At 40.5% G+C, this 23,140-nt stretch overlaps 1 protein-coding gene across 2 annotated transcripts in view; it reads left to right on the top strand.

Moving 5' to 3' along the window:
• LOC306880268 (hemicentin-1-like) overlaps positions 1-23,140 on the top strand; it is a 112,260-nt gene that overhangs the window by 55,171 nt on the left and 33,949 nt on the right. For both annotated transcript variants that reach the window (XM_079433700.1, XM_079433701.1), the window contains exons 20-45: positions 320-432; positions 769-928; positions 2,547-2,724; positions 3,512-3,639; positions 5,569-5,835; positions 5,929-6,024; positions 6,602-6,796; positions 6,901-7,031; positions 13,866-14,013; positions 14,136-14,262; positions 14,770-14,924; positions 15,034-15,312; positions 15,453-15,734; positions 17,328-17,436; positions 17,515-17,684; positions 17,860-18,014; positions 19,516-19,639; positions 20,087-20,188; positions 20,300-20,476; positions 20,599-20,750; positions 20,869-20,992; positions 21,386-21,561; positions 21,857-21,953; positions 22,051-22,173; positions 22,314-22,469; positions 22,770-23,045. In XM_079433700.1, the coding sequence (XP_079289826.1) occupies positions 320-432; positions 769-928; positions 2,547-2,724; positions 3,512-3,639; positions 5,569-5,835; positions 5,929-6,024; positions 6,602-6,796; positions 6,901-7,031; positions 13,866-14,013; positions 14,136-14,262; positions 14,770-14,924; positions 15,034-15,312; positions 15,453-15,734; positions 17,328-17,436; positions 17,515-17,684; positions 17,860-18,014; positions 19,516-19,639; positions 20,087-20,188; positions 20,300-20,476; positions 20,599-20,750; positions 20,869-20,992; positions 21,386-21,561; positions 21,857-21,953; positions 22,051-22,173; positions 22,314-22,469; positions 22,770-23,045 (4,200 nt within the window). The remainder of the gene's footprint in view (positions 1-319; positions 433-768; positions 929-2,546; positions 2,725-3,511; positions 3,640-5,568; positions 5,836-5,928; positions 6,025-6,601; positions 6,797-6,900; positions 7,032-13,865; positions 14,014-14,135; positions 14,263-14,769; positions 14,925-15,033; positions 15,313-15,452; positions 15,735-17,327; positions 17,437-17,514; positions 17,685-17,859; positions 18,015-19,515; positions 19,640-20,086; positions 20,189-20,299; positions 20,477-20,598; positions 20,751-20,868; positions 20,993-21,385; positions 21,562-21,856; positions 21,954-22,050; positions 22,174-22,313; positions 22,470-22,769; positions 23,046-23,140) is intronic.

Raw genomic sequence — 23,140 nt, 5'->3', positions numbered from 1 at the left:
CAACAGATGCCTTCATCATTCATGTATTCATTTGAGAATTAAAACCAGAACCAACAGTGTGAGCAAAGTACTTCTGCAGTGAAATAACAGAGACAAAAACTCTCATTTTTCAAATGTGATCAGTCTTAAAGAAGCAGTCTAATTTTACTAATGGAAATCAGCCCAAATGAAAGTCTGAGATAAGATTATAATAGGATACAATACTGTATGTTGTCTTTACAGTATCCTATAAAAATGTTTAAATACTCTGTGCAGTATTTCTAAATCCTACATCATATTCAGTGTTTATATAAGTGTTTCAACATTATTTTCTCTGTAGTGATGCCCACTATTCAACATGGCCCTCAAGTATTCAGTACCATTGAGGGGACACCCATTTATCTGCCATGTCGTGCACATGGAGTCCCCAAACCAGATATCACTTGGTCTAAGGTAAATGTGTCTCCTTTCTGTCTTTGACACACATGCTCACACAATGGGATTCGAACAGAAAATGCTGACTTCTGACAACACTTTCTTGCACAAAACTCATCACGCTTGGTTCTTGGTGTTTTCTTTTTAAATGTAATTTTAAAGTAATATTAGTGATTTTTTTTTATTACAGTATTTAGTTAGGAGCTAATTTGATCTTTTGACCACTATTTTTTTTTTTACATTTACATACAATAATTTACAATAAATTAATATAAGTAATTTATCAGTCTCATCATTTCAGCCTTACATTGCACCCTCATGTTGCTATATGTATGTGTGATAATGTTTCCTCAGCGAGGAGAGTTGCTGGATCTGAGTGGCAGTGTCTTTTCTCTGGGTGAGGATGGCAGTCTTTACATTGTCTCCGCCAGCGGTGAAGAGTCTGGCGAGTTTGTGTGCACAGCCACCAACGCTGCTGGATACAGCTCCAGGAAGGTTCAGCTCACTGTCTACGGTTAGAGTAGCTCTATCTACTTGCTCTGCTCTGTTTTACCTGTCTTCTGTGGTTTTGATTCTTGTGTTTTCATTATTTCTGTGTGCTTCATTTGTTTGTTTCCTGTTTATTACAGGTACATCTCAAAAAATTTGAATGTCATGAAAGAGTAGTTCTTGTAACGTATTTCAAAAAGTGAAACTTTCATATATTTTAGATTCATTACATGTAAAGTAAAACATTTAAAAAGTTTTTTTGTTTTAATTTTGATGATTAGAGCTCACAGCTCATGAGAGTCAAAAATCAGTATCTCAAAATATTAGAATATTTACATTTGAGTTTCAATTAATGACCATCCCTACAGTATAAATTCCGGGTATCTCTTTGAAACCACAATAATGGGAAACACTGCTGACTTGGCAGTGATCCAGAAGACAAACATTGACGCCCTCCACAAAGAGGGTAAGTCACAGAGGGTCATTACTGAAAGGTGTGGGTGTTTACAGAGTGCTGTATCAAAGCATATTAAATGCAAAGTTGACTGGAAGGAAGAATTTAGGTAGGAAAAGGTGCACAAGCAACAGGGATGACCGCAAGCTTGAGAATACTGTCAAGCAAAGCTGATTCAAACACTTGTGAGAGCTTCACAAGGAGTGGACTGAAGCTGGAGTCAGTGCATCAAGAGTTACCACGCTCAGACGTCTTCAGGAAAAGGGCTACCAAGCCACTTCTGAACCAGAGACAACGTCAGAAGCGTCTTACCTGGGCTGTGGAGAAAAAGAACTGGACTGTTGCTCAGTGGTCCTGAGTCCTCTTTTCAGATGAAAGTAAATTTTGCATTTAATTTGGAAATCAAGGTCCCAAAGTCTAGAGGAAGAGTGGAGAGGCACATAATCCATGTTGCTTGAAGTCCAGTGTGAAGTTTCCACAGTCAGTGATGATTTGGGCTGCCATGTCATCTGCTGGTGTTGGTCCACTGCGTTTTCTGAAGTCCACAGTCAACGCAGCCATCTACCTGGAAATTTTAGAGTACTTCATGCTTCCTTCTGCTGACAAGCTTTATGGAGATGCTGATTTAATTTTCCAGCAGGACTTGGCACATGTCCACACTGCCAAATTTACTAAAAGCTGGTTCAATTATCATGGTGTTACTGTGCTTGACTGGTCAGCAAACTCACCTGACCTGAACCTCTATCAAAGCAACCTGGGCTTCCATTACACCTGAGCAGTGCTACAGGCTGATTGCCTCCATGCCACGCCGCATTGATGCAGTAATTCATGCAAAAGGAGCCCCAACCAAGTATTGAGTGCATAGAAATGAACATATTTTCAGAAGCCTGACATTTCTGTTTAAAATATCCTTTTTTTATTGATCTTATGTATTATTCTAATTTTCTGAGACACTGAATTTTGGGTTTTCATTATCTGTAAGCCATCATCATCAATATTTCAAGAAATAAAGGCTTGAAATATTTCAATCTGTGTAATGAATCTATATAATATATGGGTTTCACTTTCTGAAATGACTGACAAAAAATATTGACCTTTTTCATGATATTCAAATTTTTTGAGATGTACCTGTAGTTTGGTGCTTCCTCCAGTCTCATCCTGCTGTATTTATGTCTTTGTAAACGTGTAGTGAAGCCCAGGCTGAGCAGCGTTAGTGGAACAGAGATGCAAAATAACTCCGGCAAGCTGTTGGAGATGTCGGTAAAAGTGGGTGATGATGTCACACTGCCATGTGAGGTGGAGAGCGTACCTCCTCCAATCATCACCTGGGCCAAAGACAAGCAGCTCATCTCCCCCTTCTCTAATAGGTATCAGTTTCACTTATGTGAAAACCTCATTTATAATGAATGCATACGATGATAATAAATGTAAACATGCAATGATTTCTTGATTGTTACTATGGATTGATTTGAGATGTCCGTATACATGAAAAAAAATTCCTAAAGACTTAATAAAATCATCTTCAAGCTATATTGAAGACTGGAGTAATGACTGCTGAAAATGTATCTTTGCCTTCACAGGAATAAATTACAATACTGTATAAAATATATATAAATAAATACAGTTATTTTAAATTGTAATAATATTTCACAATCTTGCCTTTTTTATTGTATTTTTGATCATAAATGCAGCCTTGGTGAGCGTAAGAGGCCTCTTAAAAAAAATAAAAAAATAAAAAAGAACAATTGATATCTACTCCAAATACACTTGTGTCAAAAAAATTAAGTCAACATGCACAATATGTGCACAAAAAAAGCTTGCACGCATGCTTTTTCAACAGGTGTATGCAATCAAATTTCATTTTACATGCATTTTATAAATAAGGCCCTTGTATCCTACTTTTAAACACCATTTAGATTGCATCTGCATTGTTTTTCAAGGGCTGATGTTTACGGTACAGCCTAAAGGCTGAAAGACTGCGGTCAGATTAAAATTACACAGTAATTAAACTCCTTTCTCTGCTCACCATGAAAGTAAATGGAGGTATAATTTTGGAAGCTTCTCTGTAAACCAGGAGCACCTGTGTGGTTTTACATCTGCAAAAGAATAGCTCTTCTTATCGTTCCTTAATGTATTTAACCTATTCTCTCACAGACACATTCAGTTGCCAACAGGCTCCATGAGAATCACAGAAACACGCGTGACGGACAGTGGCATGTACGTCTGTGTGGCTACCAACATAGCTGGAAACTTCACTCAGATGATCAAACTCAGTGTGCTGGGTAAGAGAAACAGATTGCGTTTATTTACTTGGATGCTGTCGCAAGTTATTCTTGCATGTGAAATTTATCGAAGCAACAACAGTTTTAACTCATGCCATTGAAGTTCATATGAGCACACATCTTAAAAACAGGTCCGATCTGTTTAAATGCATCACGTTGCCTCTGTCTCAGACATGAGGCTTCAGTCAGTTGTATTTCAAGTGCTCTTCTTGTACCCACAACTATAAAATAAATATTTTGACTGAAAACCGCATGTAAAACAATGCTGCGTGAGCATCATTAAATGACTGATTATTGCATATTTGATAGTCAATTTCACATCACACACCGCGATTAACTCAGTAAGTGCCTCCACATGTTTACGTTTCACACATGCTGATGTGCTGTTTACCAGGACAGACACATATCCAAACACTGTTGTCATTTGTTTTTTGGGTAGTATATCCGATGATCAATGCATCTCTGAGGCTTTGCTCAGACAGGTACCATTTTTTTACCACTCAAATTAGTGTTCAAACATCCATATGCTATTTTTGGATTTCAAGTATTTGTTTTTTCACATTTAGGACATGACGTGTCTACTGTCATATACAATGCACAATAGTGCTTGTACATGCTTTGTAAATGAGTGAGTTGAGCCACATGTGGCATTCACTATGTAGTGAAGGATGAAGTAGCGATTGAGTGAGTGGTTTCGGACACAGCATGACTGTGTAAATAATAGATGATTGTAAAAGCAGCAAGCTCAGGAAACTGTCTCTCCTCTGTTTAAACAGATGATGTAACTGCTCTAAGAGGGGTAATTGATAATGGTAGAAACTTCCGCTTTGTTTTTCTTGTAAAACTGTTAAAGAGATGGGTAATACAAAAATAAAAACTTCTATAATCATATAATATGCAATATATTACATCATCATTGGTGACAGAAACCAGATAATCAACTATTTGTGTTGTTTTTAAGCACAAGCTTCTTTATATATTATATATAAACCACTCCACAACCCTAAACCAATGCATATGCAAAAAAAAATGCTTCTTTGCATTTCTCTTCTGCTCTAGCTTGTCTCCTGATCAAGGTTTTTAATAAACATGGCATTGTATACTGTGAAAACTGTTGGCTCTCTGAAAATTACTTATGATCCTCTGATGTAAATCGTTTTGCAAAAAAGCATTTGCTAATTTAATAAATGTACATTTTTGTTTATTTTCACAAATCTACAAAAAACAAAAAAAAAACTTTTCTGCAATTAACAAAATTGTATTGTGATGCATAAACACAGATAGAGCTGTTTATATTTATTATGCTTAGATACTTATTAATTTGCTGCGCTGTGACTGTGCACGTGAGTGTGTTTACATGGGCCAGTGATGTTCGATGACCTCCTAACACCAACTTTTGAGCTTTAGCAGGCTTGGCACGATGTCTGAGAAAGTACTGAAGGAGAGATCAGCTAGTTGCTTGGAGCATAGCGTGATAATAATTATAGAGTCTCATAAACACAAGTTGCTCTCAGAGCACACTCAGACACATCTGTAAGTGAAAATTGGAATGGAGGTATTTATAATGACTACAATTAAACTCTTAGTAATTTTAATCTTGGATTATAGTATTCCATAAGACTGTGAGTAGATACTTTAACAGAAATGAGTCTGAGAAATGAGAGCTACAGCAAAGGGGAATTTGCTGTTTGATTTATCACAGCTACCAAATGTCTCATCTGGAAGATTAACAGCAAAAAAAAAAGATATGAGAATTTTCAGTAACTTCCAAATAAGGACAGGTTGCTGTTTTTGTGCATGGCCAATGCTTTGAGCAACTAATCATTCCAAATGACATGTTATGAAAGAATGCATTATTACAGCATAGGTTTAAAACTTATACTTCTTCACTCTCCTCCCAATACTCCTTTCTCTTTTTTGCCCTCTCAGTTCCTCCCATCATCCGTGAAGGTCCTCGAGCCATGAAAGCGCAGGTGGGACATGCCATAGACCTGCCCTGTGTCACACAGGGAGTCCCAGAACCCTCTGTGTCCTGGATGAAGGATGGCTCTGCTCTGCTGGATGGGTCTCAGTACAAGATCTCAGATGAAGCTCTGACTTTGAACCAGGTGGGACTTATAGATGAGGGCGTCTATACCTGCGTGGCCTCCAACATCGCTGGACAAGATGAAGCCACTATTCAGCTCCATGTGCAAGGTCAGATGGATGCTGGCATTTACAATTGTGATTACAGCTATTCCGGCTTTAAATTAACTAAAAATCCCATGTATTGCCGCCGTCTTTCCACAGTCCCTCCTGTAGTGGAGGTCTCTGAGCCCCCTTTCAACAGTCCCTTACAGGAGAGAGTGGCAAATCAGCAGATCGCCTTCCCCTGTCCTGCCAAAGGTGAATCTGCATCTGAATCATAAGGAATCACCATTCATTCATCAAGGTCGCCAGCAATAGTGTAACTGTGTTCCTAGAACTGGCCATTATAACTACAAGTGACACCAAATCAATATGAAATGACTCTGAAAGTGCGTTTAATATAAAATATTTTGGATAAAACACTGGTTAAATGTATAAAGAATTAAATAACTGAAGAATTATATAGTTTTCATCTATCAATTTACCATAGGTATTTATCTACATACACTACCATTCAAAAATATTTTTTAAAGAAATACATATTTTTATTCAGCAAGGGTACATTAAGTTTAGTGACAGTTAAGACTTTTACCAAATATTTTTATTCTAAATAAATACTATTTTATAACCTTATTGTACTTCTGTTCATGGAAATAAAACAACACTGTCATACTTGTAAGTTGCAAAAAAGAAAGAAAGATTCCTATTTTTGCTGTCTTGAAATGTAATTGTGAATATCGCAATAATTTAAATGCAATTTTAACCATGTTGCTTCAATATCAAATTCAAAGTAATTGTGAATTTTTAATACATTTATTAATCTTTACTGTATCAGGCACTCCTGAGCCAGTAATAAAGTGGTTTAGGAATGGTCAGGAGTTGACAGGGAATGAGCCAGGTGTGTCCATTTTGGAGGATGGCACTCTTCTCATCCTGGCCTCAGTGTCCCCTCTGGATAATGGAGAGTATACTTGCATGGCTGTCAATGATGCTGGTACAACAGAGAAGAAATACCAACTTAAGGTCAATGGTTCGTGCAGCAATTAAAAACATTTATTAAAGATTTTTGATGTTTCTCTTTCAGCACCTTGCACAACCTTTCTCTTCTCTGTCTCCTCCTTCCCCTTTATCCAGTCCCACCTGATATTCGAGACAATGGCCTGCTGTCCAATGTCTCTGTAGTGATGAATCAACCAACCAACCTGGTGTGTGATGTCACGGGCACACCTGTACCTGTCATCACCTGGTACAAAGATGAAGTTGAGGTCAGTGAAATGACATTCACCGAAAATCACATGGTCTTGTTCTGTATAATCACTGCATGTGATTTAGAGAGAAAAAAGTATAAAGACAAACAAATCTTTGCTTCCGAAACTACTTTTCTCCTTACATATCCAAAAACGTCCCAGGTTATGTATGTAACCATGGTTCGCCGAGGGAACGAGACGCTGCGTTGGAAATGCTTTGGGAACGCCCCTGTGTTCCCATGCTCTGAAACACGTGTGTAATCCGTCCGAGGGAATCCCGGCTGACGTCACCGGCGGAGATGACGTAGCGACCAGGAAGTATAAAAGCGCCTGCGGTGGAGACAGTGGCAGCTTCAAAGTGAAGAAAGGGCTCGCAAGGATGCAGGAAGTATAGCATGCAACGCAGCGTCTCGTTCCCTCTGGGAACCATGGTTACATACGTAACCTGGGACGTTCCCCTTTGGGAACTCGAGCTGTGTCGGAAACACTTTGGGAACGACAAGGCCCACACCACCATACTGACAAATCCCTGCCTAGTGTGGAACGGCACAGCTTAGGCAGAGACGACTGAGGTGCCAGGAGAGGCATCACGTTCAAGGTTGTAGAACCTGACAAAGGTCAGAGGGGTGGAGCATCCCGCAGCGTTACAAATATCCAGATGAGAAGGCCTTGGAGGCCGCCATACCTCTAGTAGAGTGAGCCCTGAGCACGTGATGGGAGATCAGAAGACTCGTATGCAATGGTAATAGCATCAACTATCCACCTGCTGAGGGTCTGCTTGTTAGCAGGAAGACCCTTCTTATAAGGACCGTAGCACACAAACAGTTAGTCAGACTTTCTCCACAGGGCAGCTCTGTGGACGTACACAATTAAGCCTTTCCTGTTCAGAATCCCGGAAGGGAGGTGGACAGAATGACTGAAGAATAACTGGCCGTGGAACAACTGAGGGCACTTTCGGGACATACCCTGGCCTGGGGTACAGAAATGCTCTCGCCATACCAGCCGCAAACTTGAGACATGATGGGGCCACTGACAGGGCAAAGGTATCATGTTAGACGTAGCTACCATCAGATCCAACAGTTTCTGAAACTGCTTCACAGTGAGTAACTGGCCTTCTCTCACTCTCTTGTCTGTCGCGAGGATTGACTCGATACGAGCAGGAGACAGACGTGCCTGCATCGTGGTCGAATCCCACACCACACCCAGATAAGTGGTCCTTTGTACTGGAGGAAGCACACTTTTCTTTACGTTTGGTCTTAAGGCCATTGCACACTGAGTCCGAATTTTTCGTCCAAAATTTTCACACGTTGAAAAATAAATACGACCTCACGTTTTGTCAATCACGTTTGCACACTGCCTCCGAAAATTTCGTCCGGCAAAAACAAATTCGGATCGGGTTCGATTATTTGCGTTTTTCGCATCCGTATAAAGCATTTTCAGATGCTTTGAGAAGGTGTTTTGACCATTCAGAGCCACCGTACAAGCGAAAGCCAAAATCCAAAATAGTGTCAGACAAATTAATACACTTCGTCTTGCAGCACAGAACACTTTATGACAAACAAATTGCGGAATACAAAGATACAGAATATAAAGAACTGCTGTAGCCTATTTTTTTATGCCTGGCGCGCACCTTTCCGATGCCGCAGTTCGGTGTGTGTGTGTGTGTGTGTGTGTCTGTTGGTGTATCCACACCTCAGACAGTCTCTGTTCAAGATAAATTGGTTCACGGAAATTGGTGGTCTTCTTTTTAATATGTGGATTCAGTATCGCTAGCAAAGTATCAAACTGAGGCACTGACATCCTGAAATAAACTTTGAATCTCTCGGGATAATCCCGCAGCTCTTTGATAAGGAGGTGGAACTCTCCTTCCTCTCTGCGCAATCTAAGGATTGGATGGACCCAATATTTCCTTTTTCTTTTTTTAAAAAGAGAGAGGACAACAAAATCATCCTCACTGCTTGAAGACATTTTGTATAGTTTTGCGATTTTTTTCCGCATCGGATTAATTAAAACGCATCGGACTCAGTGTGCAAGGTCTCTGTGCGTGACGAATTTTTAAGATTGCGAATGCGAAAAAACGCATGCGAAAATTTCGGACTCAGTGTGCAGAGACCTTTAACCCCAAATCTTTCATGTGAGCAAGAACGACATCTCGATGCCGAACTGCTACCTGCTCTGATTGAGCTAGAATCAACCAATCGTCAATGTAATTTAGTATGCGGATGCCCTGGAGTCGCAGGGGAGCCAGAGCAGCATCCACACACTTCGTGAAAGTGGGGGAAAGCGGGGTGAGAGTGCTAGACCGAATGGAAGAACCCGATATTGGTACGCTAAAGTGCCCCTAAAAGCAAACCTTAGGAACTTCCTGTGTTGAGGAAGGATGGATATATGGAAGTAAGCATCTTTCAGATCTATCGTCACAAACCAGTCCTCGGACCTGATTTGTGACACGACTTGCTTGATAGGAAGCATCTTGAACTTGAGTCTCATGACTGAGCAGATCAATAATCTCAGATCTAGAATTTGACGGAACAATGAAGTATCGGCTGTAGAACCCGGACTCTCTGTCAAGAGGAGGGACCATCTCGATGGCCTCCTTCCTCAAGAGAGTAGCTACTTCTTGTTCCATTACCAGAGCCTGCTCGGGGCCCACCAGAGTGGGAAAAACCCCGTTGAATAGAGGCGGACGCGACAAGAACTGAATCTTGTACCCTCTCTCAACAGTGTGCAGGACCCATTGAGATACATTTGGCAGAAGCTTCCACGCTGCCAGAAAATGTACTAAGGGAACCAGTCTCTCAAGACTGGCCTCTGGTGTCCTTTGAACTGCTAGCTCGGTGCCCTGAAGCGGAGGACCGGCAGGGAATGACCGATCTAGCTGTTCTAAACACTTTTTTGGAGGTAGCGAGCCTCTCAGGACCACTACGTTTCTGGGCAGAAGCTGAGAGAAACACTCACTGGAGATTGCTGTGCCCTGAAGCACCGGGGGTGGCAAGGGTAACGGAGCGATCTCCTGAGGGCACTGAGGAGAGACGGGCACCGTATAATGAGGTGTGTACCGCTCTTCCCCAGAGGGGCCTGCCCTCAGACGTCCTGGACCGCATCAGGACCTTTTGGCCGAAGCCTTCTTATTGAAAATGACGGTCCTTACATCTGTCATCTCCCTTGAGGACTTCGACCTGGAGTGCCGCCCCACCTCCTGTCTTTCTCTTTGAGGTGACTCCCCTGGCAATGCTCTGTTTTTGTACTTCTCGATATGAGGAGCTGGTACACGGCTGGGGCTGATTCCACCTATCAGCCCCACTTTGAGAACAGTGAGGGAGAAATCGCTGAAAAGCTACCACCTGTTTCTTAGCCTCCTGACATCGCCGAACAAGCCAGAAGGCAAGGTCTCCTTGGTGGCTCGGAGGGATAAATCTGTAGCTGTATGTAATTCAGCGATATCATCGTTCTTTATATCATCTCCCTCATTCATCTCTTTAAGCAGGTCAGCCTGATATGCCTGCAACACCGCCATAGTGTGCAAGCAACCTCCAGCCTGACCTGCCGCCGTGTACGCTTTGCCCACCAAAGCGAAGAAGTCCGAAGAGGCTTGGTGGGTAATAAGTGGTGCATTAAGGGAAGATGCACCATCAGGAGAAAGATAGCCCGCAAGCATATCCTCAGCCTGGGGAATCTTCCCATAACCGCACTCATTCAGCCCTAACACATTAGAGTAGTGAGAAACATCGGGACTGAAGAGGCGGGCCGAGTATGGCTTATTCCACCTCAGTGTGCGGATCGGGAAAAAACGGCAGACCCCGGCATGGAGGCCAAGACTTCGAGCACAGGAAGCGTTCATCTAGCTTGCTTTTTGGACGCTCCTGACACTCTCTTTCTGCTGGCCACTCAATATTTAATTTAGCCACAGCTCTTGTCACCACCTCCAACAGCTCCTCAAACAAGACCGACTGTGATGGCAAATCCACAGCCTCGTCTAGATCGACGCTCGCGCCACCCTCCTCCTCAGAGGAAGACAACGCAAGCGCCAAGCCCTCTCTCGGGACGGAAGAAACCATTTCAGAACGTGCCTCCGTCCCCAAAGAGTGAGCGCTAGATCTGGCAGGGGAAGAAGGAGAAAAGGACATTCCCGTCTCCAATATTTCTGTCAGATCCATCTGCGATCTCCACGATTTAAGACACCGCTCTGGAGACCAATGGGAGAGCAAGAGCGCATTGACAAACGAACACTTGAGGATCTCTTCTAGAGCTGACAAAGCGTGCTCCGCTCCCAGACAAGCAACGCACAAACTGTGTGTATCCCCACCCGCAATGAAGCGAGGGCAGGGAGGAACACACAGCCTGAAACGCTGCTTGTCAGACTCATGCTTGCCAGTTGCCATTTTAATGATAATATAACGGGACAAACAACAGTAAATAAGACATAACACACATAGAGCGCTTACTGAACAACAGAAGCTGCAGCTGTCTCCACTGCAGGTGCTTTTATACTTCCTGGTCGCTACGTCATCTCCGTCGGTGACGTCAGCCGGGATTCCCTCGGACGGATTACACACGTGTTTCAGAGTGTGGGAACACAGGGGCGTTCCCAAAGCGTTTCCGATGCAGCTCGAGTTCCCAAAGGGGAACTGTAGTTCTTACTAAAGACCTATAATTTAAAGAATAAAAAAATAAAATAATAAGTAATAATAAAAATATATTATTGGCTAATATGTTCCAATGCAATCACTTCCCCCTGGATAAAATCAAGTCCAGTCTTACATTATTTCCCACTAAATATTCTGTTTGGAATTACGTCACCTGTTACCGTTCACCAGAGCGACCTCGCACTGAACGCTCTTTGTTTGCATGTGTCATTGTTTTCTAATAGAATAAATGAAACGGGACAAAGTTAATCTTGACAAACTATATATCATTCTGAGGGTCTAAGCCTCAAGCATCGACGACAGATCGCTGTTTTTCGATGGAAAGCTTATAAGGAATGAGTGGCACAAATTTGCTACATTTGTGTAAGCAGTACACATCCAAACACGCAGAGTAAAAAAGCCGTACGTACCTTTATCATTGTAATAACGAGCCACAAACGCGTCCACTGCTGAAATCCCAGTTTAGTTAGAGAGGTAAGGGTCCACAGAACAACATCCCAGCGAGCACTTTTAGTCCAGCGAAACAATAACGTTGTAATAAGGATGAATATTCCTTTGTTTACGTTTCATTTCTTCAGAGAGTTATTGTTCGCGTCCGTTATGGAATAAATTACGCTCAAAAACAGCGTCTTGGTGGTAAAAAAACAACACGGTGTTGCAGCATACGGTTTTACAAACATAATGAGACCGTCTTCGGAAAAAAAAGTCTCAGAAAAGCGGAATATAGATTATTTGAATTTGGCGCTCCCTCCTGTCGGCAGTGACGCAACTGTCATCTGAGCGGGGCATAACTTAGCGATCTGCTTTATCCATAAAAAACTGTTTTTTTTTTCTTCTACATTTTTTATATGTGTGTGTGTGTATTGTGTGGGGAATGTGGCCGTGTCTGCATGATTATAATATGTATGGACGCACATCAGCGTGTTTATTAGCGACTCTATGACGGCTATCATTGTGATTCAATGATCAGCTATTATTGATTATATGGCCCATCTGTATGATTATCATCTGAATGGAAGCACATCAGCGTGTGTTTACTGACTCTATGACCATGTCTGGCAATATCACTTCACGTCTGGCAGTGATATTTATTATTGTAATAACGAATAACGAAGAATACTTCAGTATACATACTATATACAAAGCATTTTTTTTCTATTTTTTTTCCTTTTTTATTACTCAAATAATTATTTTTGTATTTTTTAGTGCTCAAATAAATCTGTCTATTATTTTATAATTGAAAAACTATGCAGGAACATGTATAATGACTAAAATAGCTTGTATAATTCTGCAATCCATTTGGTGGTTATTTTTCCTCAAACAGGGGGGTGGGGGGGACTATAAATAGTTTCAGAAAAAATATTGCAGGAATCTCATTTTTCATGGTATCTTCTTCAAATTTGAAATATGAACTCATGAGACACATGGCTTTCGATCCATTACTTTTCTGGATTGCTCCAGGACTTATTTCATGTATTTGTATATGAAATAAAAAAACATTCAGTGTGGAAAAATATTTTTCAAGGCACGTTAGTGCCTATAACTTTTTATCTTTTTGAGCATTATCAACTCTGGATGATAGATAGTAAAGCCCAGAGTCTCTTCTTTCCAAAGATACCTAATTTGTTTGTGTAAGCACACTTTGTCACAAACTGTTACCATTTTAATTTAGGTAGGTTATTTTCACCTGCGAGGCCCTAAATGGGGGTGAAGGTTAAGCACATTGCGTATGCCATTTCACATTGTTAAACCAGTTAATCAGTTAAGCATAATTAGAAATAAAAGTGGTATTTCCTTCAGTGAGGCCAATCGCATATAAGTTTCCTCGGATCACTGGGTTTGAGCTCCAAGAACAGGTCATAAAAAACCCCAGGGCTTCTTATAAATGTGCTTTTACGAGAATCAATTTCAGAATGAAGTCAACAATTAGGAAATTTCTAATCACACTGCAGGAAGAGTAGAGCCTGCTGATTCAGATTAATGTTGGAATAGCAGATATTTCTAGGATTTTTTCCCACAAGAAAAAAATTATTATAGCCTTTTACTATTGATTGATGTTTTGGAGTGATTTATTCTGATCAATATTTTTTAAAAGAGGTTGATAGGTAGAGGTAAAATTCCTTTGCAGTCTAAAAGGATCTATGTTAATATATGTTGATTTTGTTGTTTATAATTTGTCAAATAGCTATTTGTATCTTTTAACCAGGTGGTTCCTAGCAGTGACGTGCAGATTCTTCAGAAGGGCAAAACTCTTAAGCTGTTGAAAGCGGCTGTTGCAAATGCTGGACGCTATACCTGCAAGGCCATCAACATTGCTGGAAGCACAGAGAGAGACTTTTACTTGGATGTATTGGGTACGTTGCAAAAAATTTAGTTTTATTTAAAGTTATTATGTTATAACATCCACTTATTTGTGGATTCGTTGTCTTTTTACAAGCTTGTATTACATCTTATTATATGGTTTGCCTCCTCATAGTTCCTCCTACTATCATTGGGACAGATGGGTTACGTGACCTCTCTGCCGTGCTCAATCAGGAGGTCATTTTGGAATGCAGGGTCAAAGGTGATCCCTTTCCCACAATTCAGTGGTACAAAGACAGGAAGTAAGTTACTCCACGAAGCTTTGTAAAGAACAGGAAAAAAACTTTATGATCAGGAAAAAAAACAAAGGGGTGAATTCACTAAAAATCTTGTTCACTATCCACACAAAACGCAGTCTAACCAGGCACTAAATGTACTGAAATTGTGCTCTGCTGTGAGTTTGTTGTCAGTATTTCAAGTGTAAATATTTTACTATACAAATTAGGCTTCTTACAGTTTCACAAACCCCCTACCTGACACAATTAATGTTGTGCTTTTAGCACTCAGGGAAAGCAGGTAAATTAATTTTGGCGTCCTCCATAATCCAGCACAGATTTGGGAATTGTTGTTGTAGAAAACTGCTTTTTACATTAGATGTTTGCATCAATACCTTATTTGCTATGATGCTAAATTAACGCAGTACAAGCAAATAGTGGGGGCATAATTAATTTTCAGTGAATTCACTCCTGATTCTTATATTTTGAAACAATACTAAGAGAATTTGTGTTATCTGTCCCTCTTTGTTTTAGGCCTGTGTTTTTGGGTGACCCCAATATTGAAGTTTTAAACAGAGGACAGCAGTTGAAGATAAAGAGTGCTCGCTTAGGTGACCAGGCACGATATCAGTGTAGTGCCACCAACGCAGCAGGAAAGCAGTCCAAGGATTTTAACCTCAGTATCTTTGGTAATTTTACTCGTACATAATGTCTTATTATGTTTTTTAACAACAACAGAATACAACATATTCTGAATTCTACATGCTAAATTATTGTCTTTCCATTCTACCCACTCAGTACCACCCAGTATTAAGGGAGGAAACATGACTTCTGAAGTAACAGTTCTGCTTGGTAATTTGGTGACTCTGGAGTGTGAGGTTCGGGGTGTGCCACTCCCTGCCATCACATGGTACAAGAACGGAGTGGTCATTCTGTCCAGCAGGCAGGCCCAGTATGTGGACCGAGGGCAGTTCCTCAAGATCTCAAGAGCTCAAGTGTCAGATGCTGGACAGTACACCTGTAAAGTCACCAGTGTAGCAGGCACCGCTGAGAAAGTTTATGAGCTGGATGTCTATGGTGAGGACACAATAATAAACAAAAAAAGTTTCATTTCCAGGCCTGTAAATTTCTATAATGACTGTTCATTTTTGTTATATATTTTATCTGCCCAGAAATAGTAACACTTCATGTTCATGTTTCCGTTTTCCATCATTCAGTCCCTCCCTCTATCACTGCCGGCTCTGATAGTCCCACAGACACAAAGGTTGTGCTCAGTAAATCTCTGATTTTGGAGTGTGAGGCTGAAGGTCACCCTCCTCCCTCACTAACCTGGCTGAAGGATGGTTCACCGATGGCTGTTAGAGAGAACCTGCGTGTTCTGGAGCAGGGCCGCAAACTTGAAATCCTCAGTGCACTACCCTCTGATGCTGGTCGATATGTATGCGTGGCTACCAGCGTTGCTGGAGAGAGGGAGATCAAATATGACGTCAGTGTCTTAGGTATATGCACACACTTTTACATTTTTGTAGTGATCTATTAAAAGTCAAGAGAAGTCACCTGACTTAAACAACATAAGGTACTTTTAAAGGGGTCATCGGATGCCCATTTTACACAAGTTGATATGAATCTTTAGGGTCTTAATGAAAAGTCTATAACATACTTTGGTTAAAATTTCTCAATGGTAGTGTAAAAAAACACGTTTTTAAAACTGTCAAAATCAGCTCTGTTTTCAGCACACTGATCTAGTCCATGTTGCTTTAAATGCTAGTGAGCTCTGCTGACTCCGCCCCTCTCTTCCGTGGAGTGACGAGCAGACTATAGATATGTGTAGATTCCTATTCGACCGCTCCAGATACGTTGACCAGCCATCTCGCATTCACCATAATAATCAATGAATATTCAAAGATATACAAGCGTATAACTTGCTGTTGTAGACGCACACAGTCAGTGCGCTCAAAAATTTGCAGTTCCAAAAATGGCGGATGCCTTACGTATCGCGGCCCATAGAAACAGTCGATAATGAGGCATCTAGGTATACTGTATATATCTATGGAGCATACTAAACTTCAGCTGCGAAACTTGCTAACTAGCACATTAATAGGAAAGGCGATTTGCAAAGTTTCCTTAAAACCCTTATACTCACTTCTTCTGTAGATGAAGCTGGATCATGAATGAGTCGCGCGAACATAGATGCATTTAGGCAGATCGGGATCGGCGCATTCCCTTCAAATCGAAAGTAACGTTAATCCTCTGCGTCTTCAGCAGCTCAGATGTCAGGAGTAAATGACGACTGCTATATTCATTATTACATCCAACAATTAAACACTTCAATTGCTTAATCAGAGACATTTTGTCTTCCCCTGCACCAGAGTCGGACAGCTCTCAGCTCACTCAGGGCGGGTCTAAGGTAAAATGGTCTTGTGAATCAACTATTGTGGGAGCGGTCTGTACAGAACTACGTCATTCTGGCAGGGCTCTCAGAACAGCTTGATTTGAGAAAAGGGATTTTAAAATAGGGATTTAAAAAAAAACACTGGGTGGATGTGTACACACACTTCCAACACACATTTATGTTCAAACAACTTGTAAAGTGAATTTTGCATCCGATGACCCCTTTAAATCTCAAGGCATCTCATCCTTCACTTTCCTACATGAAACAGCAAGTTCAGTGTCTTGTGTTTTTGTGTGCATGAGCCAGACAGATCTTGTCTTGACCTGCACATTGATCTTTTGAGCATCTGGACACCATTATATGCATCCAACAGAAGACTTCAATCAGTCGGTCCACATTTGTGTTGCATCATGGGAATGTGATTGCAGGAAATCAACAGCAAAGTGTTTTATGAGCCTATAAACTGGTTAACAACAAATTAAGGAAATGTATAAAGATTCAGTGAGATTAAAGGATGATGGTAGAGGCCGTATCCGATGATGTGACCCAAGCATGTGGCATTCATTAACTCTCTGTGTGTTTTCATTATGTGAGTTTGTTACGCGTTATTTCAAAGGCACGGTTGATTTGTGCATTGTTTGGTTTACGATTCCGGAGATGCTGTAGCGTCTGACCATTCTTTTTGTTTGTGTGAATTCAGTTCCTCCTTTTGTGGATGGGGCAAGTGAAACCACAGACGCCACCGTCATCCTCAACAATATCCTAGAGCTTGAGTGTTATGCTACAGGCACACCTACGCCAACCATCGCGTGAGTACACATGCACATATATTCACACATATACAGAATTGAAATGTCGCTCATCTACATCTATCTCTCTCTTTTAAGGTGGCTGAAGGATGGCGTGCCAGTGAGGCAGGGCGAAGGGGTGCGGATCACGTCAAACGGGCGTCGATTGGTCATCTCGCGTGCTCAGGTGTCTGATACATCACTTTTTCACTGTGTAGCGACTAACGAGGCTGGAGAACAAGAGAGAGAATTTAAAGTGTCTGTACATGGTAATAATATTTTTTTTTTATTTCTTGCTAATGTTTGTGTTTGATGTTTGCCTCATCTACTCACAGATGGAAGGTCAAAGGTGATTTTTTTTTAAGTTCCTCTAAGTTACAGACACATTTCAGGAACTTATATGGTCAAATTTAACTATTTATTTCTTTACTATTTGTCTGTCAGTCCCCCCAACTATCCGTTCTACCAGTCCAGCTGAGAGGTCTGTGGTCCTCCACACGTCAATCAGCCTCCAGTGTGTGGTCAGTGGAATTCCACCTCCCAGCATCACATGGCTCAAAGATGGCCGTCCTGTGGACACCACACAAGAATTTCTGACGGTCAGACTTTAAAGCATGACAGAAGCCTTCCAAAATAAATCAAGTGTTTGAGGAGGTTTACATAACCACATATGTGATCCTGGACCACAAAACCAGTCATAAGTAGCACAGTTATATTTGTAGCAATAGCCAAAAATACATTGTATGGGTCAAAATTATAGATTTTTCTTTTATGCCAAAAATCATTAATTAAAGATCATGTTCCATTAAGTTATTTAGTAAATTTCCTGCTGTAAATATATCAAAACTTCATTTGGATAACTTTAAAGGTGATTTTCTGCTCCCTCAGATTCCAGATATTCGAATAGTTGTATCTCAGCCAAATATTGTCCAATCCTAACAAACCATACATCAATGGAAAGTTATTTATTCAGCTTTTCGAAAAATTGACACTTAAAGGCCTTTCCACACTGTGCGAAAAAGCATAACGAATTTCGGACGCAATGACGCACTGGAATAAAACAACAGATTCCTATGGATGCTTCCATATAGACAGCATCCTGTCTGACGAATCTTTTCAGTTCTTTTCAGAATCTTTTCTTTTTCAAAAATACGGGCCATCCAATAAGATTTGAGCATAACATCACATGGCCAGAGCAACTGCTGTTACCCAAAAGGTCGACGCAGTGGTGCTAAAAGCTCAGAAGACTGTATTGAGCACGAGTGTAAAAACACCGAAGTAGAGGACTTTTTCCGCAAAAGAGAAGAGTGAATGCTGAGTTCTTGTTATTGTTGGTATTCAAGAACAGACTATTCTCACATGTTCTTTATACAGAGTAACATTTCTATTAATTCTCCACTGAATTATGTGATCTGAAGAGCACTGTCCATTCTCTTCTACGAGCGCGAGTGTTTGTGTCAGAGCTTGTTCACTCTAGACCTGTCAATCATGTAAATCATATCTCTTGCCCTTCCGTATATATATATATATAAATATATATATATATATATAAAAGATAAATATTTTTCTACACATGAAATATGAAAGCAAATAGACCTATAATCCATTATAAAACATACAAAGAGTGCATGTCTGCCTATTATAGAATCAAGATCTATTTTATATCACAATCGGAAGTTATTACAAGCAGATGATGATTTAAAGTGGGTTTTGAGCAAAAACTGTAATAATTACATTCATTTTCAATGTAGCTTGATGCTAATTGTACCTCTAATTATTTCAGATGTATTCTTTCTGATGAAGAAACACAAGTTACTTAATTTAATGCTGTATATTGAGCAGCAGACGATGTGAACCACATGAGATACACACGATACATGAAGAAAAAATGCATTGTTGGTCAGCACCACCTAGCGTGCAGGCGTGAAATAGAACAGAAGGCGAACATTCGTTTCGCGCTCTGTGTGAAAGCAACATTCGCGGGCGATTCGCATCGCTTTTTCGCATCGCGCTCAGTGTGGAAAGGCCTTAAGACTGGTTTTGTGGTACAGGGTCACTTATATCATCTCCTCTCTCTTTCTCTCTCTGTTTGGCATGTAGCTGGAATCTGCAGGCAGGGTTTTGCACATAAAGAAGGCCAGACTGGAAGATGCAGGGAAATATACTTGTGTGGCAACTAATGCAGCAGGCGAGGCACAACAGCACATTCGCCTCAGTGTGCATGGTAGGAATTATACTTTAAAAAAACAAGATGGCACAGGCATATTAACTTAGCTAAATAGTTTGTTAATTTTGTGTATTTCAGAAAACCTGACAAAATCAAAAGAAAAAAGAATTTGTATTTTATATTTATATTATTATTATTTTCATGACAATTAAACACAATTAATGTGAAAAACATCTCATTATTTTAAATATTGAAGTGATTTTAATTTAAAATAATTTTGATTATAATAGTATAATTGCAAGTTTACGTCATTTTACTATATGGTAATTTATGCTGATTTAACAAAAAAGACTATTACAGTGATGAGAGTTCTTTTTTTATTTATCAATTTGTTTTTAATTATTTATGTGTATGTATTTTATTTGTTTTTATTTATTAATCTATGTTTATATATATTAACTTATCATGCATTTCAGTAAATAAGTATGTACATGTGTTTTATAGAGCCTCCCAGCATTCAGTATGCTGGAGAGACGCTCAATGAAACCATCCTTGCTGGCTTCCAAATTCAGCTGAAGTGTAAGGCAACAGGAAGTCCTTTGCCAGGTGAGTCTTACTACATTTCCTCTTTTTTAGGGCAATATCAAATACTGGCTAGTAACAGTTTACAAAGGTACAGGTGATATAGTTTCTTCTCTCATGCCTTTTCTGCTGCAGCTGTGACGTGGTATAAAGACGGTCGTCCATTGATGAGCGCTGCGGGAGTTAACATTCTGAGCAGAGGTCAGGTGCTAGAGATTGACCGTGCACAGGTGTCAGACGCTGGCCTCTACAAATGTGTGGCCATCAATGTGGCTGGCAACACTGAGCTCACATACAGTCTGCAGGTGTATGGTGAGTGTGTTTGACTAACACTAAACAACCTTTCAGTCAATAGTTTGGCTATGTGAAACTCTTTCTTAAAATACTAATTTTATGGTTTTGATTATCTAACACGCTTTGTCTGTGTCCATTAGTTCCTCCATCTATTACTAGTAAAGGAGGAATGATAACAGTGGTGGTGAATGACCCAGTCAGGTTAGAGTGTGAAGCCTCAGGAGTTCCCATGCCCAGCCTTACTTGGCTTAAAGAAGGCAGCCCTGTCTCAAGCTTTTCAGATGGAATCCAGGTCTGTATGTGTGGGACTTTGGATGCTGTCAGGCATATATAGCCATATATAATCACACTTAACTCTACTTAAAGGTTTTGAACAGGCTGTATCAGTTTTTAATTTCCTCTTTTACTAGGTATTGTCAGGTGGCAGGGTGTTGTCGTTTGTTAGTGCACAGGTCAGTGACACAGGTCATTACACTTGTGTTGCTGTGAATGCAGGTGGAGAACAGCACAGAGAATATGACCTTCGTGTGTACGGTAAGCTCAGAAAGACAAGCACTGCTAAACATTATTAAATCTGGATTCTTTTGAAATTTCTATCCGAGAATCCTGAAAAAAATCTTTCATGGTTGCCACAAAAATATTAAGCACCACAAATATTTTCAACATTGATAGTAAGTAGTAAGAAATATTTCTTGAGCACCAAATGAGCATATTAGAATGATTTGTGAAGAATCATGTGACACTGAAGACTGGAGTAAGGACTGCTGAAAATTCAGCTTTGCCATCACAAGAAGTATATGAAAATTAGAAAACAATTATTTTAAATTGTAATGATATTTCACATTATTACCGTTTTTGCTAAATTAAAAAAATGCAGCCTTGGTGAGCATAAGAGACTTCTTTTCTGCTTGTGTCTGTGTCCTTCAGTGCCACCCAACATCATGGGTGAGGAGGTGAACCAAACCGTACTGATGGGTCAGTCAGTCCAGCTGCATTGCCAGAGCGATGCCATCCCTCCACCTGCATTGAGTTGGCGGAAAGATGGTCGACCGCTCTATAGAAAACCAGGTCTGAGCCTGTCAGAGGACAGCAGCTTACTGAAGGTACAGTACATCCATCAGCCTATAAACTGCCTGTAAGTTTTGAACTGGGCCAACAAGCAACAACCTAGCAACCACCCAGAATATCATGGGACCATGTAACTACTCCCTGTAAATTAGCTGCAAACCCCCAGCATCAAAGTTTGGCTGTTAAATCTTTAAATTTGTCCTATTGGTTGGTTAAAATTAGTTTTTTATACTGTTCTAAAATAGCAAGTGAAGGGCATTTTGGATTGTTGTCCTTCTAATTTAAGAACCTTAGGATGGTATTGATTTGATAATTGTTTTGTGTTTGCAGATTAACAGTGCTCAGGTCCAGGACACAGGCAGGTACACTTGTGAAGCAACCAATGTGGCAGGAAAAACCGATAAGCACTATAACCTGAACGTGTGGGGTGAGTGCTGAAAATATAATTGAATATAAACTCTGAACCTGAGTCAAGTTATAATGTAAACTGTTTTTCTTTCTCTCTGTTATTTGTTTTCCCCCAGTTCCTCCCAGTATCCGTGGATCTGATGAGGTGTCTCCTCTGACTGTGATTGAGGGTGGTCTCATCACTCTTGTGTGTGAGTCCAGTGGGATTCCTCCTCCCAGTCTCACCTGGAAGAAAGATGGTAAGACTTTTCATCCTCGCCATCTTCCTCGTCACTATCCTCATCATATTTATTGTCATTTTCAAACTCTTACTCCATGATCCATAAGGTATTTGAACAAACTCTTAACCCTAAGTTTTCTAATAATTTTTGTGTCTCAGGATCAGAGCTAAAGGGAGACTCTCGTGTGCGTGTTCTCTCTGGTGGGCGTCAGCTGCAGATTTCCAGTGTTGGGAAGGCAGATGCTTCCTCTTACACCTGTCTGGCCTCCAGTACAGCTGGCAGTGCAATGAAAGAATACAATCTGCAAGTTTATGGTAAAAATTTTTCTCTCACATTATTCATTACAGGCACTCAAACTAGAACTGGATGATAAATAGATATTGTTATGGAAAAGTAAATCCACAAAATCAATATTAAACTTTTGAGTAATTTTAGATATACACAATCTGCATATTCTGCATATGTCTGTTTGAATCAGGGGCACAATTTAATCTACTATACAAATATGAGCACTCATAAAGCTTGTGGGGTTTCCAGTTTCTGCTGTCTCACCATATAAAAGACACTCCACATGGACTTCACAAGCATTTTACATTTTTCTTTACTCCAAACAGTTCGTCCCTCCATCAGCTCCTCAGCTCAGGATGAGGAGACAGTGACGCGAGGTGGAGATATCACTCTGCGTTGTGAGGCAGACGGGGTCCCCAGACCTGCCATTTCATGGATGAAAGACAGTAGACCCCTGAGCACCGGCCACAGGGCTCAAATACTTAACGAGGGCAGACTTTTACGCATCCAGGATGCTCAAGTGGCTGACACCGGTCGATACACCTGTATTGCTGTCAATGTGGCAGGACAAGCTGACAGGAAATACGATGTCAATGTTCATTGTGAGAAAAATAGTCAAAGTTTGTATAGTTTTTCTGAGCCAACAGTATCATCAAATAGTTTTTTTAAAACTCTTCTCAATTTCCAACGGTCTTCC

Source organism: Barbus barbus (genome assembly GCF_936440315.1).
Source record: "Barbus barbus genome assembly, chromosome: 14".
Lineage (NCBI taxonomy): Eukaryota > Metazoa > Chordata > Actinopteri > Cypriniformes > Cyprinidae > Barbus > Barbus barbus.
The sequence above is the reverse complement of the archived record's forward strand: the minus strand, read 5'-3'. Positions and strand labels throughout refer to the sequence as shown.